Below are 22,407 nucleotides of genomic sequence, written 5' to 3' on the forward strand. Positions count from 1 at the left end.
TGAAAAGAGGCATGCATACATTTCTCAAGCTGCATTTCATTCAGTGCAGGCATCTTATTTGTTACATCATGGCAGTTGCCCTGCTAGTTTAGATTGAATCCATTCCAAGTGGAAAGATCAGGAAAGGCAGCATGTTTGTGAGCTAGACATCCCTAGCAGTACCCCCATTCACTTTGGCCTAGGTTATGAATGACATTCATGGAAAAATAAAAAGGGAAAAAAACAGCCACTGCCATGCAAAAAACAAGGGTAATAGTATTAAAGGGTCTAAAATCTGACAATATACTTGCCTTCCAAATGTCACTATTAATCTTTCCCCCATTCAGTACAGCAAAATCACTCCATGGCTGTTTCTAGACACATAATTATTCACACAGGAAGAAGCACATTGATAAAAAAAAAAAAAAAAGAAAAAGAAAAAAAAACACAAGACACTGTTGTTAGCATTGGTATTTACAGGATGGGTTAGGGAACAGATCACCTCAAACTTCAACTACTTACTCCACCATACCATGGCATTTGGAGGAAAGGGGAGAGAAGACATGCCTGTAACAGTTACTTACCAAAACAAATGATTGAAACAAGGAAAGTTAATATAAATTAGGAACAGACAATGAAATTACTCTTTAACTATGATCTTAAAAGCAAGCAAAATGAATCTGAATATGAATGTTGGCCACAGCTGCTACAGCCTTTGATAAACAGCAATTAAGGGGAAACATTAGGATTTCCATTTGAATGGCACTTTTGTTAAAAGACCCTAACACTACAGGAACTAGAAATACTGAAATACAACAATATATGCAAGGATAAGAAACATACAAGGTAAAAATCAGAGAAAGCACTAGAAAAGGAGAAGGAAGGGGGATTAGTAATGAATGCAGAGATTTCTTGCTGAAAAAGTAGTTTTGAGAATTCTAGCACCTTTTTTAAAAAACAAACCGAAGCCAAACAAAGCACCTACCCTCTCATTTTCTATTCAAATTTCTCAAAAATTAGGTATAATCAAGCAAGTAGCAGTGCATTTAGCATTACAACAACCTGAGGTTCAGCCTTTTCTGTAAAGCCTGAGAGAAACAGCTGATGTTGGAGCTGCCTCTCTCCTCTACCACATCAGGAAACAAATCTCACAGTCCTGAACAGGTGGGACAGGAGATTTGATCATTGAGCACCAAATCAAGAATTCCTGAAATTAATTCCCCTTCTAAGATGAGCTCTCCCAGGCTGTTCAGCTCAGCCCCTAGATGTGTGGTTAATATGGCCCCACTGCATTAATATGCAGGGTTGACTTCTCACCTCAGAAGTGTTCTCAACATATCCCCACTGGAGGAATTATTTCGTGAGAAGCAGCTCCCAGGAGTACCCTGTCCCTAACATGCCATTAAATTAACTGATTTGTTAGCTTTTCCTACCAAGCCCCTTCTCTTTAATTATTAGTGGTCATGTTACCTACAGAAGAACTTCTAGAGCTGATCCAGGTCTGGGATGAGTCAGGCTATAAGATTAAACTACCTTCACCAAACATTGACATAATCTCAAAGAAGCTCTTATTGAAACTTAAACCCTACAGCTTCTTCTCTGCACAGGAAACGGAAAAGAGGCAGCAAAATTTCTAAAATTTGGAAGAGAACATTACTAAAGACAAGGACTCAAAAAAGAAGTAGTTTGGCAACACACAAGAGAAAAGAGTAATCTAAAACTAAGTGAAATTTAAACAGCTGTGCAAAACGAAAATACATTTTCATGTCTCTGAGGTGGAGGAAGGATACGTTACAGGTTATTCATATTTAGCATTTATTAGCATTTCTGTTAAATCAGCAGAATTTTCACATAATGCTTAACCCATAATTGCTTTGGATTGAAATTTACTGATTATCCTGTGAAAGAAAAAATGCCTTGCAGCCTGTGTAAAAGTAAGACATTTTCTCTTTTTTTTTCCTTTTTAAAATGCTTTTTGCCATCAGTATGCATTACAGCATCATTCCTGCTACTCATTTTTTTTTGATTCTCTGTTCAACAGTAATAACTGTTTTTCTTTATGCTAAACATCCAGAGTAAGCTACAAGATAAAAATGGCTGACTTGATCTGTTCTTTGTGGACTGCCTTCAGCTGTGAGCCACATTCTAACAAATGAAGCAAAGCTTCTGTATATTACATCATTTAAGAGACAGGGACACAAGAAAATAAAATGAGGGGAAAAAAAAGAGGAAACAAGACAAAGGGTAAGAAGATGTTACTGTGGGGGAAAAAAGTGCTTCTACGTGTTTATTTGACAAACTCAAAAGCTGAAAAAGCCCAAATAAACTCACCTCACAACTAGCACATGATGATTTACAGCCAAAAGTGACCTAGGTAAGTATTTTTATGGACTCCCAGAAGCCTATCGGGAGAGATACGAAATGCTGCCCATGCCACGCTTCAATCCTAAATTAAACTCTTTCATCTGCCTCTCAAACTTTTCATAATAAAGCAATACAAATTCCAGCATGTGGGAAAGGAGGTAAACAGCCCTCTCCAAAAAGATTATCTTGGAGTACAGGCTTCCAACAGCAATGAGAGAACCACATAGCTCACATGTGGATCCAACTCGGAAGTGGATGCTTTCCACCACAGCTGGTGCAGCCAGTGGTAGTACTGGGATAAAGGTATTTGGGAGCCTCTATTTTAGATCAAATTCCACAGTGAAGTGTCAGATTGACTATATCACAGACACTGGTATTAATGCTTCACAGGGAGGGAGAGGAGTAGCACTTGGGCTGGGCTGCAGTGCAGCAAACGGGAATTGAAACAAATATCACCTGCAAGTGACCTGGAGATGATTCAGTGCTGGCATGTACCAACTGCAGAGAGACAAAACCCCAAAAATTCATGGCAGCTGATATTGTCAGAATTACTTCATTACCTATCCCTATCTCTTAAAAACACACTGTGATTTATTTTCCTCTTACTACTTTCTACTGGGGTTCTGCTCAAAACGAGCTGAATCACAAAGGATTCTTCCTCCAGTTCCCTTGTAATAAAGCTCAACACCTGTGATTTCCAGAAATGCAAGACCTTTCCTAACAGTTCCCATTAGAACTCCAGCTACACCTGTTCTTTGTACAATTTCTGTGTTTGGCAGGGGACAAAGTCCAGAGCTCAATTCATGCTCTTGTTTTGAACTCTGCTAGTGTAAGTTTGCTGGTACTGTACTGCAATTCTATCTTAGTAACCACTGAGTCAAAAAAACCAATACTGTTTCACTAATGGTAAGATGCTTATCAATGAATGCAGAAATCTTTAAAAAGCAAATGCCTTTGCCTATACCTACCATAAAAATAATCATATAATACTAATACAAACTTTGGGTATGTATTTATTTTCATCTTTTATGCCACAGTATATGGTCTTGATGCCGCCACAGAACTGTCTATGTATAAATCTTTGCTGAATTAGAACTGCCATATCAAAACCTAGACGAACGTACTATGTACTCACATACATGTCTTATTTTATACATCTATACTGTATTAAAATCTGCTTCACAGATTCACAGAATATTCTGAGTTGGAAGGGATACACAAGGATCATCGAGTCCTACGCTCAGGTGAATGGTCCCTGCAGGGATTGAACCCACAACCTTGGTGGTGTTACTAGCACCATGCTCTAACCAACTCATACATTTTGTATTCTCCATGATGCTGCTGAGAACTAATGATCATTAGTACATCTGATACATTACCAGCAGGTCTGATTTTTTAATTGTAAAGACATTTTAAACAGAAGTAGAAAAATATTTGAAATGGAAATACGTTATTTTTCCTCTGCAGTTTACAAACCATCCTTATTTCTGGGGTCTTGTGAAGAGCATCTATAACTTACTAATTAAAGTCCCATTCTCCACATTTTAGAGTAAGAAAAATAATAATGGTAAAGTTATATCCCTCATGTGTACGTTGCAGGAATTTATACTGGAAACATGTGCAGCATTTTACATTCAGCATGTCTAGATTTTTTTCTTGTTTTCTTGTACTGGAATGGTAACACTTGCAGTTCTTTCTCCATGAATCCTCTCAGAAATAACTTCCAGCATGCCTAGTGCACAGTACATTCCATGGGAGCTTGACTGATGTAAACCATAACCGAAATGTTGTGGTCGAGTTTACAAGCCTTATGAATAGCATTTATGAACATGTGGGAGCAATCTTTCTAAAATCACGACAAGACTGTACATATTTAAGCCTATACAAGATAAAAGTTTCAAGGGCAAGACAGTAATACATACTTGAATGTCCTTAATGCCTCTTAACTTCCATTTAAGTTAGTTTGGTGCACATATGAACAAAATCAAGAACAGAAGAAATGCTGTATCTAAATGAATTAAAAAACAAACAAACAAACCCCTAAGGATTGTCTGATCAAAAACTCAAAGCCAGTAAAAAGACTTCCCTTGATTTGATAAAGCTGAGGGCATTTTTCTGAAAAGTTAGTATGAAAAATACTTATTTAACACCAAATTTATTTTATATTGCTATTTAATTCCACAGAAGTCTCCCCAGAATACTAAAACAAAGTGATTGTATTTTTTGAAGCATACTCTTCTTTATGATAATTGATTTTATTTTTCTACTTACATGACACCAATCAAACCTGTGGATTGTGCCTGAAAGGATTATTTTAAAAGGTGGTATCACATACTGCTCTTTCAGCACATGTGGAGGAGAGTGTGCACTTTTTTCTGTTTCTAGTTAAAGACTGACTGCAACACACTGATAGATATTTTGTACTGGCAGGATGTACAGAGGAGGACACTTCATGTTTATTCAATAGAAAGCACCCTGTAAAGTAACTAGTGTCTCAAATGAAGACTCATGTCTTTTTGTGATGCTCCTACCAAATGAACCAAAAAGAAAGAAGATGCCAACAAAGAGTTCAGCCAAAAGACTACTGTAATGTGCAAAAGTTTTATGTATCCTGTATCCAAATAATGCAGCAATGCTTCAGCATATGCTACAGAACTGCATAAGTTTCACATTCATCAATGACTCATTCATCAGTCACTGGCTGCCTAATTTATCTGAGACATGTCTGATTTCATCATACTCATCCAAAGTTTAAGGTGTTTTATGAGGCAAAACCATTGCAAAATGAACACAGAAAGTATATACTTACGATGCATTACCAAAAAGTAGCTACACTTTGGGACATTATCAGGCCAGTTTAGCTAACAGTTAAACCTGCAAGTTCAAAAAGTTATTTCCATTTTCTTTACAGTATGCAGATCACAAGAAGACACAGTACGTTACCTCAGTTTCTGGAGTAGGAGATGGAGTAATGGAACCAAGAGATCCTTTTCGTGAGCCCTGGAGATCTGTTGGGATGGACACAGGACGCTGCCACTGAGTTGTTCCTGTGGGTATATGCCAGTAGTAGATCCCAGCAATGTCATTGATTTTTTTCCAGCCAGGTGGTAAGTCTGGGTCTGTCTGAAATGACTGATCACTCCATATATCTGCTGTGAACAGGAAAAAAAAAAAGAAAATAATCACACAAAGACACAAACTGTTCTTCCATGGGTCTGCACAGCTGGTACTGCTGTAGTACAGTTCTTGTGTAAATGAACAACAGAAAAACATACTAAATTATTGAGGCTCAAAGTAATGTGACAAAGCCTGATTTTGGCATATAAAGAGAGGAAAAAATGGCAGCACTTACTGAAGAGCTGTTCTAATATGGCAACTACTCAGTACCATCAGATAGCTCCTGTAGTAAGATTTAGCTTTGAGTACCTTAAGTCACAGCATAGAAACTAATATTTGGAATTATGGTGTACTCTATCCTCTTCATCACAGCACCTTCCCTTCTCAATGCATGGCAGCAGTATAGATGAGCATGTATTCCTGCTCACCAAAGTCAGATTATAGATGCACGTAAGAGATGTCACTGGTGGAAAGAAAGCCCTGCCTTTTTGGAAAGGCAGGGGCACCACTTCCGTGCAAACCAGCTGTACCCCAGCAGAGGCAGTTACCCTGTGCTGGGTATATGCTTTCCAGAGGCTGGGAAGGGAGACAGTGCTCGTCTAAACCTCCCAGCTAAACTGCTTTATTAGTGTTATTGTGGTACACAGCTGCTGTGGTGTACTCCAAGGACTATCAAGCTGTAGAAAGAAACAAGCAATCTCCTGGACTGATGTTTCCACAAGCACTTGCACAGAGATGATGAAGGCTGATTGCAGCATGTGAATTGAGCCACTGAGAAAAAAACCCAAGAATATCAATGCTCACCATTACCAATGAGTAGAGTCATTTTTGTTTTCCAACTGAACAACTCAACTGCACTCTTTTCAAGCACATAAAAGGAAATGAAACACAAAACACTTTCTACAATTTGACCATATCATTTGAGAATTAATGTGATCAAATACCTAAACATACACTGAAGTATGTGTGGCAATGTCTGTGACTCCAGATACCCTCGGATGTTTAAATAACTGGTTCAAAAAACTCCAAAATATCACAATAACGCCACCATTCCTAGAACTTACATACTGGGTAATGCACTCCAGGATAGCAAAACAGTAAGTCTTTATTATGCAGAGAGGCAAAGCTTCAGATCAGTTCAGGTTCATACCATCTACAGAATTAAACAGCCAATTAAACACTAGAAATTAATGTTATTCTCCTCGCTTTAAGGTAGGCACAGCTTCTGTCCTTGCTACACATACATACATATGCACACACAGCTATTCAAATATCCAGTCAATTAAGTGTTATGCCATGGCTGCATTAAACTACTAATTTCAAACTAATCAACCGAACACGCAGAGGAACCAGCTTACTGTTATTTATTATTGTCATGACATGCAGTACCAGAAAGACCTAACAAAGAATTACTTTCAGTGAAAGCAGTAAGTAAAAGCAGACAAAACACACAGCAGAAAAACTGTTAACCCAGAGACCTAAACCAAAAAGATTCCTGCAACACTTAGTTAGAAAAGAAGAAATGATCTTGTATGTGAACAAACAGTTGGAAGGAAATAATGTAAAATATCTGGGAGCACTCAGGTAAGAAAATACCACCTGGATGTAATACTAATTTATTTTGAAAACTTATCCATTAACAAAAATAAATACACCAAAATACGTTTGCGCATGCTTGGAAATAAAATAAGAATTAACTGTAGGGTTTTTTTTTCAATTAACACAGCTCAGGACTTTCAAAGGGTTGCATTTCCACACAAAATGACTATGACATACGTCTGTGCACAAGAAGCACGTTGCTGGTGAGCAGGCACTCCTCACACAGAGAGACACCTCAAATCAGCATCACTGAACAGGAAAGCAACAGATGGCTCATACTCATATTGAAATACCATTCCTCATGTTTGTTATGCAAACCTGTACATCAATCCAACTCTATTGATATGACATTAAACAACATGCATGAAACAAATCCAGTAGGAAATAAAACTGATCACACTGGACTTCTTAATCTGAAAGTGAGAATTCCTCTTATCTCTGCAAGGTTTTAGAGGTAAAAACATTACATGGAAATAGTCATCCACAGAGCAGAAGGAACTAAGTCCTTCATGCTTCCTCCATGGTAAATGATTTGCAGTGACCATGAACTTTTCTCTGATTCCTTCCAAGTCATCCCCAGGAGATGAAGTTCTACTTGGTATCTCCTGGCCTTTTCCATGCCTTTCTTTATGCATTTGTTGATGCAAGGTCAGTGAAGCAGGACATCATGATTGCTTACAAAGCTTCTGGGTTTGGAAGTATCATTGCTCTGATAATATGGAGAGCATGACTTACTATAGAAGTTTAGAGCATGATTCACAAAAAGAATGTATCCTTTTGTACTGGGTTTGGTTTACCTACCACATGTATCAGAGTAAACCATGATCCCCTGAAAGGCTATACTGTTGGACATTTCTGATATAAAATGCATAAAGCAACAGGAGTAAGAAAAAACAGCACTGAACTAGAATAAAAGAGCTATTTTAACTAAGCTGAATGAGAAAGCAGACACTGGGTTTCTTTAAGAAACCTTGATTCATATTATCAACCTGGATTCATATTATCTGTGTAAGCTGCCTTTCTACAGCAAGAAAGAGACAAATTCTTATCAATGGAAAAACTAATTTAAAATGTAACTGATTCAAAACTCTGCACAGGAATGAGTTATATCTTTATGCAGGCATCATGCAGATCCACACCACACTGCAGACTGTTGAAAGCCATCTCTTTTTCTGGAGAAAGCCCTTACTGAACAGGGTGGCCTCACTGCCTAGATACACTCTGGAGATGAAGTCCAAAGTTAGCCTTCATCGCAGGAGACTGGACAGTCAGCCTGCAGCTGATCTTTCACCTCAGTTTCTATCCTGTCCAGACACAGGGTGCATGAAAGCCGTCACTAGCGAGGCAGGCGGCTCTCATCCCAGATCTGCCCACAGTGGCACAGACGTGCCAATGAGTCCTCATCAGCAAGCTCCTGCTTGGAAAGCTGCCTAAGATTCGTGTGAGCTGTCACCAGCCAACTGGTGAAACAGAGTTAGAAATTCACAGCTGGTCTTCTGTAGGCAAAGTCATGTGAAGAGAGGGGTCGCAAACAGAGGACTGGTGTTTTCCAGTTGGATTTTTACCCCACAAAAGACAGATGCTTAAACCCATGTCCATACAGAGGGGAGATCCCCAAACCAGCAGTTCATGGGGATGTTATTACAGAAGCAGCATGAGTCAATTCTGGTGAACAAACATTACAGTAAAGGAGATGCAGTAGAGGATTTTGAGGACCAAAATGGAAGACTACCTAAAAACATGGAAGATGTGACTTAAAAGAAGCAGCTAACTCCATCTTAAGAAAACCAGCTGGGCTTTCCTGTCTCCATCAGGTCCTGACAAGGCCCTTGGGAAACCAGATTTTTCCCCACTACCTAAAGCTTCCTTAAGAGTTGGAGACAGAGTCTCTTCTTATGGGGTCCAACATGATGGGGCACATGGTTCCTGCCCAAAAACCTTTGGCACTGGCCTCTGCAGAACTCGGAGAGAAGAATCCGCTTGTTGCATCCCACCACATAGACTTTGCTTCCTGTCTTCAGAGACTCAGTAACACAGGGATGATCAGAATGTTTTTAGCAGAATGGCAAAATTATGAAAAAAACCCAAATAATCAGAAGTGAGAGTCCAAGGGGATGGTAGTATCTGCAATGTTCATTCCCTTTTAAAACCAAATGGGGAACTAGTTGGTTGTTTCTCTATAAAAATTAAAGTGAAAGAACAAACTCAAAAATACTCAGTAAGACTTTAGAAAAGCAACAAAGATATTTTTAAAAGGTATAAATAGTTCTATAAATAAATAAATAATACACAGTTGCGTTTGAATTTTTGCCTGAATGGCTGAAACATGAAGCCTGTAATAAAAAAAACCCACAGTAATAAAAAATACAGTGTTCATCCTGGAATCATTAAAACTTCAATAATACTAGAAAAATGAAGTCTGTTAAACAAAATGAAACTCTTAATTCACTCTGTGGAAACAACTACCAATAGGCATGTACCACCAGAAAATCATAAACACAGTCATATGTAACTGGTAATTTTGACTAGGAGAGCCTTGTGAACACATTTTGTATTCTCAATAAGATAGGATAAAGTCCACGTAATGTAATATATTTCTGTTTGTAACTCCCTTCTCCAAATGTCAGCCTCTGCCAATTACCTGATATAGAGCAGCAATAAATTCCATGCTGTAGTAGTAGTTCAGATATTAAGTCTAGGGTAATAATTAGAAATTCTGTAATTATGTTTTTATTTCAAGTTAAAATTATTTTACTATCTGAGGCTCATCTAGGAAACAGTGTTATGAAACGGAAAAGAAACAGTAATAAACAGCATAAATAATTCACTGAAGAGCATTGGTGACCAAGCTCTGTGGTAAAAATAGCACTTTTATCACTTAATTTATTGTTGTTTCAGGGGAAAGGATAGTTATCAAATTGCTGTCATCTTGAATCACTCTTTAGCTCCTGTTCAATTAAACAGAATTTAAAACTAAAGTATTTTAGCAGGTTCTTTAAGAGCAGACCAGGCTGAGCAGCAAATGGAGAACTTTTATTTTTCCATCATTTTGCAATGCCATGAACAGTTTCCTCAGAACAGGCACCCTGTGCAAGGCAAGGTCAATGTTCACCAAGTACAGGTCACATCAGCAGCATCCCAACAGATGCAAATAGTACGCTCTGCATCCCAATGCTGAGCTGTTCCTGACTATGTCAGTACCATCCTCTGCCAATGTAATCTGTGGATATTTCATAATTAGAGACACTAAATGCCATGAAGCTGAAAGTTTTTAACTACTTCAGGCTCTCCTCTGCAGGCACAGTCCTTTCACTGGCCACCAAAGGCAGTCATTTAGAGACTAACACAGGTGTAAAGAGAATGGCAGGAGCTCTTTAGGCATTTTCTGCAAGAGCAGGAATGCAAAGATACAACACAATATATTTTAATTTAACAGCAATTAATAATTATTCTTGTTTTAGACAGTACTACACTGAAGTAAAATGTTCAAACAGAGCTGATTTGGTGTTATAACAAAGGTGTAATGGAAGCATATCAACAAGATGCCTAATTTTCTATAGACAAAAATTCTGTTATCTAGAAAACTGGTTTCTCCATAATTCTTAACAAAACCCATATCTATCAGCATAAATCAAACCAAAGACTCCACCCACCATTGTCAGAAGTTGGTCTAAGACTAAAACCCAGCTGGTATGACAATGTGCTTGTGTTCAATTAATCATGATCTTTTATTGATAAAGATTAGAGATGCACTACATCATTTCAATAGCAAATCTGAGCACTCCTTTTTGGAAGGAACATAATCGAGTTCCTTCCCTCTCTGAATTTAAAATAATAATAATACTAAAAAAAGTAATAAACTTTCTCATTTTGGACTAATAAAAAGAGAATAAAAGCTGCAACTAGGTGTTATCTCCAAAGAGAACTTGGCGGTGATGATAAGCAAGGTGCTGGGACAGAGACCAGAGTCAGTGCCTCTGCTTAGGTCCTTGTGCATGAGGGAACCTGGTTCACTAAAGGGCAAGCAAATGTACTTCCTGGAAAAAATACTCTTAATTAAGGCAACAGGTCTAGCACAAAAAAAATTTGTATTTAACCCGGAGATGTACTTGGAAAAACAGACATGTATTCTGGATGCACAGCTCTTCTTTGGGTGAAAACAAATCCCACCAACCAGCACGGTTAGGGCACTAATTTATGCACAGAGACTACTCTTGAATAAGAGGAAATGCAGTCCTGAAGGGCTTAAGTTTGGCAGCATACATGACTTTAAAACAGAGACTGTAAAAATGCTGTACAAAGTCATCAGAGTGCTGGAAATTCTGTGTCTGGGAGGTGCATGGTAATAGCACATAGTGCATAGTAATAGCCACAGGGCAATTTTAACTGTGTTATTCCATAGGTTAAAAGCACATCTTTTGAAAATTGGGAGATGGCAGCAAAGTAGAATCATAGTAGGAAAGAAAGTATATTCAGGGAAATTTGAGTGGTATCATTGTATTATTTAAAGAACACATGCTTTGCTTTTTAAGGGATTAATTTCCACATATGGACCTCATTTTGCCTACTTGGAAGCAGCAGCAGATCTGAATGCACAGGTAATGCAAATGCAGCTCTGCTGAATTTGTGGAAGCACCAGATTTTCAGTCTTTCCAGCTAAGGAGGGCTCCTTTCACTGCATGGTAGCAGAATGACCAAGTGAGACCTCTTGTCTGCAAGGTTCAACAATACCAGCAAACACTTGATCTACATTATCTAAACAGGTTAAGTAATAAAACACCCATACTGTACAGAGATAAAGATGAGAGATCTCCCTTTTTTGTATTTCTAGCTTAGTTATCTCAATTCTTATGATTGTTTTGTAACAGTTTTTCTTCTGTAAAGATCCTCCAAAGAAAAGCAACACCATCCAAACATGGGATTTGATCCAGACTTTGATTGTCTATCACTGTCTCAAAAGTGTTACTTCCACAGTAAAAAAATTAACTGAAAAGCATTGTTCAGTGTCCAAGCTGAAAGCATGACGGTCCAAACAGGAACACTTTCATAGTTTTCCAAATCTAAAAAGAATAATCTAGTCAATAATAAATCTACAAATCCACTTCTGAATCCCTGGCCCTCCCACTACTCACATTCCTGCAGCGGATACACAATATAAATGAAAGAATTCAAACTCAAAAGCACCTTGTTTGTAATAAGAGATCTGCACCAAAGCTTCCTATGTCAAAAATTGCAAAGAATGGGACAGCAACAGGATCCAACAACATGTTGTCCTAGTGTTTGGGTACCAAAGGGAAACCACTATCTTCACGTCTGATGTCTGTCTTCATCGTTGGGATGAAGCATAATGAAGAGCTGGCCCAGGACATCACGTGTATTGTAGATGCTGTTCTGGGCACACAAGGGGAAGACAGGAGGATTAGAAGGTTTCAGTAAAAAGGAAAGGGATGGGGAAAAGTGTTTCTTCCTCTTCTGAAGTTCCAAAATCTTGAAATAAAAATGTTTTCCTTCTGTCTTCTAAATAAAAGCAAAACTAAAGGAAAATAAAGAAATGGAAGTCTTATTGAAAAGATGCCAATGCCTTCAGCAGAACCAGGATTTGATCCTAAAGGAAGCATATTCCTCCCCCACCCCAGAAGCACCTTGAAGATCAAGGCAGGCGCTGGAAGGGAGGGGAAGTACATGTTGTTTTAAGAGTGAAGGTAAACAAAACTCAAGGAGCACTCTCCATTTAACAGAACAATAGAAAGAACACAGGTCTTGTGTATTTTTATCCCATTTATTTCTGTAGTGGGGTCAATGTGTAAGTTGCTTGCGTTTAACAAAAAGAAGACTCCAAAGATAACTCTTCTCACTTGGCATGCTCTGCAACAAAATCAACGGTATTACCTATTCTCAAGATTTATACCAATGATGGCCATCATTGTAAGAAGCATGAATGTTATTTCAGAAACAAGTGCACCAAATATACAAGCCACCAGAACAAGTAATTATAAATCATAGCAGTCTGTCTAATTTGGGGGAACATTGCTCAACAAAGAGTGATAAATATCCAGAAGCTGGTCATTTGTCACCATCCTTGATCACAGAATGCTGCTGGTTGTCATGACAACCCTGTCATCCTCCTCAATGAATTGCTGAACCAGCCACATATGTTTGGGGAGAGAAAGATTCTCTAACAGTTTCCAGGAAAACAAGCTGAAATGTGGGATTTACAGGCATACATGTAACCAGACAATATCTGTGCCAAAATGAATCACTACTTTGATCAACTGTAACATAAATCATAATCAGAAAAGACTGACATCTTAAAAATCCTATGGAAGCTTGGGATGAATTGCCTGCACTAATTTTTTTCCCCATGTGACGAGATCTTTGTCCTGCTGTATAAATTATAAGTTACTACAAGCATAAGAGGCATTCAAGCAGAGATGACTACCTTAAGAAGAGAGAGTAAAGCAGATTTGTCAACATTCAGGGAAAAAAACCTCCACCACTAAACCCACTTGTCTTGCAGTCCTGGCTTTTTCTCCCTTTCAACAATCAAAGCCCAAGCTGTTAATATAAGGACCAAAGCAACAGTGCAATAACCAAAGAAAACCAAAGGCAAGACTTCATCAGAGGGGTTCTGAAGAACTGTTGATGACAGCCCTGGATAAGGGCAGAGGATGATACCAGTTGTCCTGTTTAAATGGGAGGATTCTGGGCATCTCCCAGGTTATTCTGTCAGGGGCAGTACAGCCTGAGGTCCAGAGGTGACGTTGTGAGAAACCAGGGTCACAGCTTGCATTTGCAGGAGTTGATACAAACAGCAGCAGCAGTAGGAAAAAGTACTGCTGCAAGACTGAGAAGAAAGGTCCATACCTTCCTTCTTGGAAAATAGGTAAAAAATAGGTAAATACAAGAGGACTAGCCTGTTTACCAACAAAAACACTTATCCACGAAACAAGCAAAGTGCAGAAAGGTAAGGAAGGAAGACTTGGAGGTGACCTGAACCCCTAGTTCAGAGATCATCTACTCCAATTCCCCTGCTAAAGGAGGTTCACCTAGAACAGGTTACACAGGGTTGCATCCAGGTGGGTTTTGAGTATCTCCACAGAAGCAGACTCCACAACCTCTGTGGGCAACCTGTTCCAGTGCTCTGTCACCCTCAAAGTCAGGGTGACAGAGTATGACCAGTGTCAATGGGTTTCTAGCTTATTTGAAATGCTAGTTCTCTATTCCTTCCACTAGATGGCAAAAGCTTTTACTTAAAGAATAGTTCAAAACATAGCAGACTGTACCTCCAATTTGGCCTAAATTTACTGTGATCATGCTTTGTGTGTTTGCCCCTCCTCACCACGGAGGACTGAGCAACAAATAATTCATCAAGAGCAGTATCTTCATCATCATTAGAAAATCAGTAAAATGGAATTGTGAGTTAGCTGCCAGGGTTAAACCAGTCCAGCAGCAACATGCCTATCTGCCTCTGCCATTTTTTTTTTTTTTTGGCATAGTAACTCTTCTTCCCAGGCTTTTCCCCACAGAAAGCAGAACCGCAGCATGTGATCTTATGTTCTGGGTTCATACCATTTTTAACTACTTTGCTTTGTTTTAGAAGCAGGGTTTTTTTTGGTCTAAAGAGAAAAAATTAAATGGCTATCCTAGCCAAGGGACTGCTAGACTCACACAGCAAAGCCTGCACGTGCACTGTCGCAACAGCAGACATATTGTGCAGCTCACCAAGGACAGCGTGGAGTCCAGTCTTCCTCACCCTCACAAAATGTACTTCTGTCCTAAAATAAAGCGTGGTTCTCCTGTCCCCTCAAAGCGAATCGCTATGTTGGTGTCAAACTACCCACAGGAAAGACGATTAATTTTGGGCCATGAACATATATAATCTGTAACAAGCACACAAAACACAAAGATTCAGTCTATAAATAGTGACAGAAAAAGATTGTCAGTATAAATACTGACTTCAAGACACAAGATGCCTGCAGAGCGGGAGGAGACACTATGCCAACATCTGGCACACAGCAGCAACAGCTTCAACTCTCCACAAAGGAAATTCTGCACCACGGTGCTTTACTTACAATTAACACCCTCGTTTTACAAGCTTCAAACATAACTGTTTAATATCTCCCAATCTATAACTCTCCAGTTTACTTGGACTGGCTGCAGACACAAGTGGTTCCCATCTCCCTTAAACCTTCTGCTAGTAGCTAGTGCTACTTACCTTGACACAAGCCATGAAAAACAGATGGACAGATCTTATTTCCTTACTTAACTATGATATAGTTGCCACCAAGTCCTGGTACTGAAGAATAGGAACAGGCTTGGACTCTACAATTTCAATCACATTTGCTTCAACTGAGGAACAGCTTTATATCCTCTCTATATCTATAGATAAAGATTACTATATCTACTATAGCCCTAGCAGTTTAAATTTGGTGCTTAGTGAATGCCTCTTTAATGAGAATGACATGGAGTAGTAGGACAGAGTATGGAAGAAGGAATCTGACTAGCCACCATTTTCTTCTCCTTTTTAAAACAGGAACTGCAGAAAAAAATTTGCATTAAAAGTCAGGCAGTAGGCAAATGGCAATTTTATCCATCTAAAATGAAGCCAACTGACTTCCAGAGAGAACAATGTAAAGAAGAACTGCACTTCTCTGGAGAATATCCTACATAAATACATTGATATAGTCTAAAATTTTAGAGACATGCTCATTGGTGTTTTTGCATATATGATTGGTTAATTAAAAGCCAGTGAAGTTGCCCAATGGCACAGACATACAATTCAAACAGTGGTTTTACTAAAGCTGCTTTTCTTTTACAGCTTCATTTGGAGCACTGCACAAATGCATTATAAAAATCTTTCCTGAATTTAATAATTCAATAAAAACAGAACGTAAAATTGAATTACACCACAGTTACTTTCTGAAATTAGGTGTTTTACTTCACAAAAAAGCAAAGTTTGCAAGAATGGTCATTTCCCCTGTCAGATGCAAGCTCTGCTCATCTCTCAGTCCATGTGAATACACGGCACCACACACAGTGCTGCTCTAGGATACCATGAAAATGACTACTTTATCTTCACACCAACCTTGTGAGGTAGGAGAGTGCAAGCCCTGTTTTAAACAAAGTCAGGCAGATGTAGGAGATGGGTCTGAGATGCATTAAATAAGTCTCCTGGAGTCATGCCCACACTGTGTACTCCCTGGGATCTGTGCCGACTCCCTGCACCCAAACACCAATCACAAGATGGTGCGCAGAGATCAGCCATTCTCCTCCAGTGTGTCTATACGTCAGAGTCCCCTTCCATCCTACATGATGGACTGCTCTTTCTAATGTGGCAAAAAGTAATTCCTACTCCATCCCACCTACCTTAGTCAGTTTAACACTACTAGTGAAAGCCAGAATATTACTTTTAATAATCTGTATAACGAATTAGTTTGCTACTTGAAAGCTGTCGTCAAATGTGCATTAGAGAGCAAACCGAAGCCTCCAGGTTTTTTCCAACACAGAACTTAAAAGACCTAATGTTTCCCCATCTTCAAATTAATTCATGTTCCTACAGTACCAAAGAGAAGGGAGAAGTTTATTACTGTGAAATAAGAGTGAAAATCCACTCTTGCCATTAGAGATGCCTAAGCATGAAATATTGCTCTAACCTAGGAGGCAATACAGTGTCCCTCAGGCCTGCAGCCTGCCTGAAAAGAGAGGTGCTAAGGGAGAAGCTCAGGCATGGCAGGCAGCTACAGCCTGCGTTGTAAGATGTGAACTCCTCACCTCCACCTCACAGCCTTCAAACTTTGAGACTTTTTATAAAAAAGACCCCAATTACCAAACAACTTTAACCTTTTCAAAAGTGATTTTGCTTCAGGTGAAGTAAGTCTTCTCCTGCACAATGCACAGGGCAGACACGAATCACAAGGTACATCATCTACAACAGGAAGGCTTTATCAAGAGTAGCTTCTGACAGCAGATGCAAGTGCCAGGGAACTGGCTGTATTTCACCCCCTCCAGGAGAGGAAAGAACACTGACAGCACACACAGGGCACTCACAGCCCTTCAGTTTGTTCAAGTATGTTGCACCACCACATTGGTATAAACCTCCTATTAAATCTTTATTCGTGCTGTCCAGATACCTTTTGATATTAAGAAAACTCGAAGATATTAATCATCTTTGAAAGTACCCATTTAGCAATAGAAATATCATTATTTTCATTCTCATATCTACTTCTAGGCACTCCAGCACCAAAATTTTGCATTTATTTTTCAGAGATAAGGATTTATACACATAATAGAAGTTAGATTCAGAAATCTATATTTAAGAAGATACAAATGGTATCTCTGATATAACCCCTAACAAGAATTAGAAGAAAATTCAGAAAAAATAACTGTGGCACTGATCACCCTGGCAAGTCTAAGTTAGAAAACAATAGCCAGAAACAAACCTAACACAAAGCAACTGGAGCCCTATGCCAGATAGCATTCAGAAGAGAAAAATGGAGGGATTAATTTTACAGTTCTGCAGAACCACAATACAATTTCACTTGCAATTAGCACCATCTTCAATTCTAAGTCTATTAGCAAAATAGATACTTGGTTTGAAAATGGGATAAACTCTCCTTAAAACTGCATAAGCCCAGAATATAACAACTTGAAAAGCTTTTTTTATTGTGAAACCTGAGCCAGAATCTTCCTAAAAAAAAAACAAAAACCAAAACACCTGCTTGGTAAGTATATAAATAGGCCAAAGCAAAGTAAAACAATAGACAAAATCTCCAGTGTCCAATAACCCACAAGCCAGTGAGTTCTATCAGCACTATGGAAAAGACATAGCTCATTGTCACCACAATTTGTCACAAACAGTAAAACAAGAGATGCACAAGCAGCAACATGGTCCTTCCCCCAGATGAAAAGAGCAGCTAAACACTGGTGAAACTTTACAATTAGTGGACATGCCAGAGGGCTGCAGATGGTCTTAGAAAGCTGGAAAGCCACTTACATAGGATGAGAAGATTGCCCATCATGGATTTCTATTTACCTTTATTGCAGTGCAAAACCAAAAGACTGCAGATATATCCTACAGGATTAGGATACCCACAGTTTCAAGAGTTGTCAATGCACAACCTTCACTTCTCAGTTTCCTTCAACGCACAAAGATGCCCATCTCCTGTTTTTTATCAATACCTTTTGCCACTCTGGAAGAATCAAGGTCACCAAGTTTTTTGGAGATAACACTTTATTACTCACTAGCAGTTGAAAAAGTTCCACGTTAGGAACAAGATCAAGACAAAAATCCTTATGCTTACTGTTTTAATGTAGAATGGAACTATGACAGGACTAGTGCACGCACATCCACGTGGCCTACTATAAAAATGGATGTCGCAGAATTAGAAAAGACAAACACAGATAAAAATGCGTGTGCAGGAAGAGACACTGAGTGTAGTAGGATTCTCAAGCTTGGAAAAGAAATGGCAGAGAGGAGGGAAAGATGTCACAAAAATCTGTAAAATCATGAATGATGCGAAGAAGGCAAGGATGGAAAGGAAATCATCATTCACTGTTATTTACTGCTTCCTAAAACAGAAATGCAATAGGAATCTAATGAAATTATTGGAGAGCAATTTTATAACAAAGGGAAATACTTTTTCATATAATACATAATTCAGTTATGCAGTTCATGGTCACAGGATGTTGTGGACGCCAGAAATATAAATGAGACAAAAAAAGATTAAACAAATGCATGTTAGAAAAGTCTGACAAGGGCAATTAAAGAAAATAACATGAATGACATACCAAGTCTGAAGGTCCTAAAACTACCAATTGCTGAAAGTGAAAAAGATACAATGGGGCGGGGGGACACCACTTTATGCTAGCTGTGCTTTTTGTTTTAGTGAATGCGTAAATTTCTGCTACTGTCCATTGTCAGCAGCAATCCATAAAGAACCACATGAGCCTAAGTTCTGCTGGATAGGGCCATTTGGTGATGTAGGATATGGAACTGTAACCTCTGTAACTCTTGTAAAAGCTCAGGTGTCCAGTTATTATATTAGTTTGCACTGGAAATAGTGGGATTAACAACATTATTTAAAGACTTTTATCAAAGTTACCACCGCATTTATACTGGGTCAGATTAAAAAGCCACATCTGATAGGAGAACTAAAACCAGTATATCCAAGCTTCCTCTAAGGGAGATATATATATTTTTTTTTTCCTAGAAGCAAAATACATAATATATTTGTTCTCATAAATACAAGGGTACACAGTTTCTTACCCTGAGATACAGAAAAACTTCATATGACAACAGCCATGCAGGAATTATGGGACTGAATATTATTATCTCTACACATTTGTCAATTTTATATTAACATGTATCCAAAAGGAAGAGTTTACTACTTTTAAACCAAATTGTACAGAGCCATTAAACAGATACAAATTTATTTATAGACAAATACAACCGTCGGTCTTAAATATCCTTATGAATAAGGAAAGGGGAGCATACTCAAAGTACTGCAAAGATTAGTAACCAACAGCAGATCTCGTCTAGTGATTACTGCAGAGACAACTGTTGTGGAGAGGTAACTAACTGCTTAGACTACAAGCTTTTGTACATGACAATTATTACTGTTCAAAAAAGCTCTCATGTCAATAAATCTTTACAGTCTTGCTTTCCTTATATTATTTGCAGAAAATTTAAGAAATAGTAGAGATGACAGCAACATCCTGTAGGTGAGATGCTACTCAGAAATTCAGTTTATGCACTGGTAACAAATTCTCAGTTAATCCTGTCCCCTTCTGTAAACAGATTCAGGCCAGAAAAAAAGACGGTGGCCAGCAAAACACACAATCCTGACATAGCATCTGTAAAATGACAATCCAAAATAAAAGTAACCAAGTCAAAATAACCTGATCTGGTGGTCTTTACACTGACCCTTTTGCATTAACGCTACCAGGAGAAAACAAAGAGTTTTCTCTCTCTTCTAAATTTTGACCACCACCTTACCCATCAACAAGTCTTAAAATCCGAAAGCACATCCCAGCAAAAGATATTTAGCACATTACCACTTGAGGTAGTTGGTCTGTTCATCATTGCAGAATTCAAGCTGCAAGGCTCATTCCTTTCAAAAAGCTTACTTTTAAAACATGAAAGAAATGAAATACTACTCTCGCCAACTTACACTTTTGTCCAGTATTTTTAACAGACATTTTTACAATTTTGTGTCTTGTGATATCTGGTACTTTTAAAACCCCAACTCCCAGAATCATGAGAAAATTGTAGCTTGTCCATTAAAAAAAAAAAAACAAAACAAACCACCCAAGAAACCTCTTATTACAACCCATGGAATCTCCAATGTCTCCCTCTCAATTTAAATAAATAAAAAATTTAAAAAAAAAAAAAAAGGCTGAAAAACCAAAATTAGAATGAAAGTTTAAGCCTAAACAGTGAACAATGACCTCAACGACCTAAAATTTACTCTTGCTTTTGAATACATATTCTTGTTAGAGTCCCATTTGGGGGAAAAATTTATAACTCTGTTTTCATTTTTAATTTATTGGTGTAAACTGAAGCAATTATTCATCTCTACTATAGCTTTTATAAATGTATGATTTCTATAAACATTCCTCTCCAATTAAAATGAGGATGTAAAATTAAATGTATTAATAATAATTAGTTACTAGAGTATTTAAGTGTAGTCTGCAGGGAATGAAACATTTAAATCAGTAGATTTTGTCTGTCCTCTTTTTTTTTTTTTTTAAATACTGTCAAATAGTTACTGGACTTAGCAAAACTTGGTAGTAGTGAACCCAAAATGTTGGTTGAACATATAGACAGCATCTCTACCTGCTTCTGGCAGAGAGACAATACACCCCTCTGCATCATTCCTGGAAAATCACAACTAAGAGTCACCACTCAGCTGGTTTTATGTGGGACTGCTGAAGCTTGTCCCAGATTAACAACAGTCTCTCTCAAGTCAGAGATGCCTATCCACTCAAAACTGGCACTTTCCTCTGGGAAATTCTGGGTACACTAGAGCATGCACCACTCTATCTTCCAGGCCAGCTTCTTGAAACTAAAAGTGAATGTGGACAGAAGCCACTGGGAGGAACACAGAATGGGGTGCTGTAGTTTAACCCCAGCCAGCAACCAAGCACCCTGCAGTTTCCATGTCACCCTACTCCCAAGGCAGCTTCTTTTAAGTAGCTTCATTTTCCCTGTGAATTAACTGTAGGATTAGATAATCTTATGAAAGAGAAGTTTCCCATAAAGAAGTATACTGAGTATATTTAAAGTACAGAAATCTGGCACATAGTTATGAAAGAGAGAATTCACCTATGACACGAAGAGAAATATACAAAATCACCTATGACATGAAATGAAATCAAGAGAGATATATAAAATTATCTATGACATGAAATCAAGAGAAATATAGGACATAAATTAATGAACATGCATTAATTTTGATGTTGTTGGTGAGCTCTATGGACCACATCACTTGTTAATTTACTACTGAAATAATGAGCATTCAGAAAGATACCTTTACAGTAGTAACTACCAACTGTGCACACTGCAACCTAAGCTGTCAGATACCAGTTGATCTTCCAATAAACAGATAAAATAATTGCATTCAATATTCAGATCTAAGTGACACTGTCAGCCAGTGCTATGAAAAAGTAAAACAGAAGGGTTACTTACAGTTAATAGATGCTCCTGTATAGTTCAACATGTATTGATCTGCTACCAGCATCCTTTAAGTTTGCTATATACATGTCCCAACAGCTTCATATTCTCCTTCTGTGTAGCATCTCCAACTCAAACACGGGAAAATACACTGCTATCTTTAAACAGACACTTACTTAATTGATCTAACCAGGAATGGTACTTTGGATGGGAGGAAAGAAAAGCCACCCCCATTCAACTGCCGATAGATGTAACAGAGGAAACACCACATGTTGACCATATAAATGACTGCATTCTCTAATAAGCCAGGAAAAAAATGAGAGAGATGGCTATTCAGGAATTACAGCAGCGTGTGCATACAGTGAATTCTCTACTGAATTGATTCCAGCTTGCAAGACATTGATGTATTTTTCTGACTGACTCTGCTCAAGAGACATGCTTTTGAAACAGTACTTTCAGCCCACAAGCCTTTAGATATCAATCACATCAAGATTTAATCAGTTCAACTTCAGACCAGAATAGCCCCTCATCCTGCAAATCAAGCCCTGGAAATATATTTATGTTGGTTTTTTCTCCTCAACTGCCTCTATAAACATGGAAAATAAAATTAGGAAAATGTAAAGCAAAGATCCACTCTCTGAAGACAAAATTCTTCTTAAGACTGCAAACCTCAGATT

The 22,407-nt window shown here is 38.2% G+C and overlaps 1 protein-coding gene and 1 long non-coding RNA gene across 14 annotated transcripts in view; one reads left to right on the top strand and one right to left on the bottom strand.

The window, feature by feature from the left end:
• Window positions 1-22,407, bottom strand: part of APBB2 (amyloid beta precursor protein binding family B member 2) — a 119,589-nt gene that overhangs the window by 61,853 nt on the left and 35,329 nt on the right. For 6 of the 13 annotated variants that reach the window (XM_027904323.1, XM_027904322.1, XM_027904320.1 and 3 more), the window contains exons 4-5: window positions 5,287-5,495; window positions 291-353 (exon numbers count right to left, since the gene is read on the bottom strand). In XM_027904323.1, the coding sequence (XP_027760124.1) occupies window positions 291-353; window positions 5,287-5,495 (272 nt within the window). The remainder of the gene's footprint in view (window positions 1-290; window positions 354-5,286; window positions 5,496-22,407) is intronic. The other 7 variants (XM_027904321.1, XM_027904329.1, XM_027904326.1 and 4 more) reach the window with 3 other exon arrangements.
• Window positions 137-6,236, top strand: LOC114068335. The gene is made up of 3 exons (XR_003573569.1): window positions 137-249; window positions 5,255-5,396; window positions 6,128-6,236. It is a non-coding gene; the product is annotated as an uncharacterized LOC114068335 (long non-coding RNA).

This window comes from Empidonax traillii, unplaced genomic scaffold (assembly GCF_003031625.1).
Source record: "Empidonax traillii isolate 1590-97213 ecotype Southwest subspecies unplaced genomic scaffold, ASM303162v1 scaffold1042:size202023, whole genome shotgun sequence".
NCBI classification, from domain to species: domain Eukaryota; kingdom Metazoa; phylum Chordata; class Aves; order Passeriformes; family Tyrannidae; genus Empidonax; species Empidonax traillii.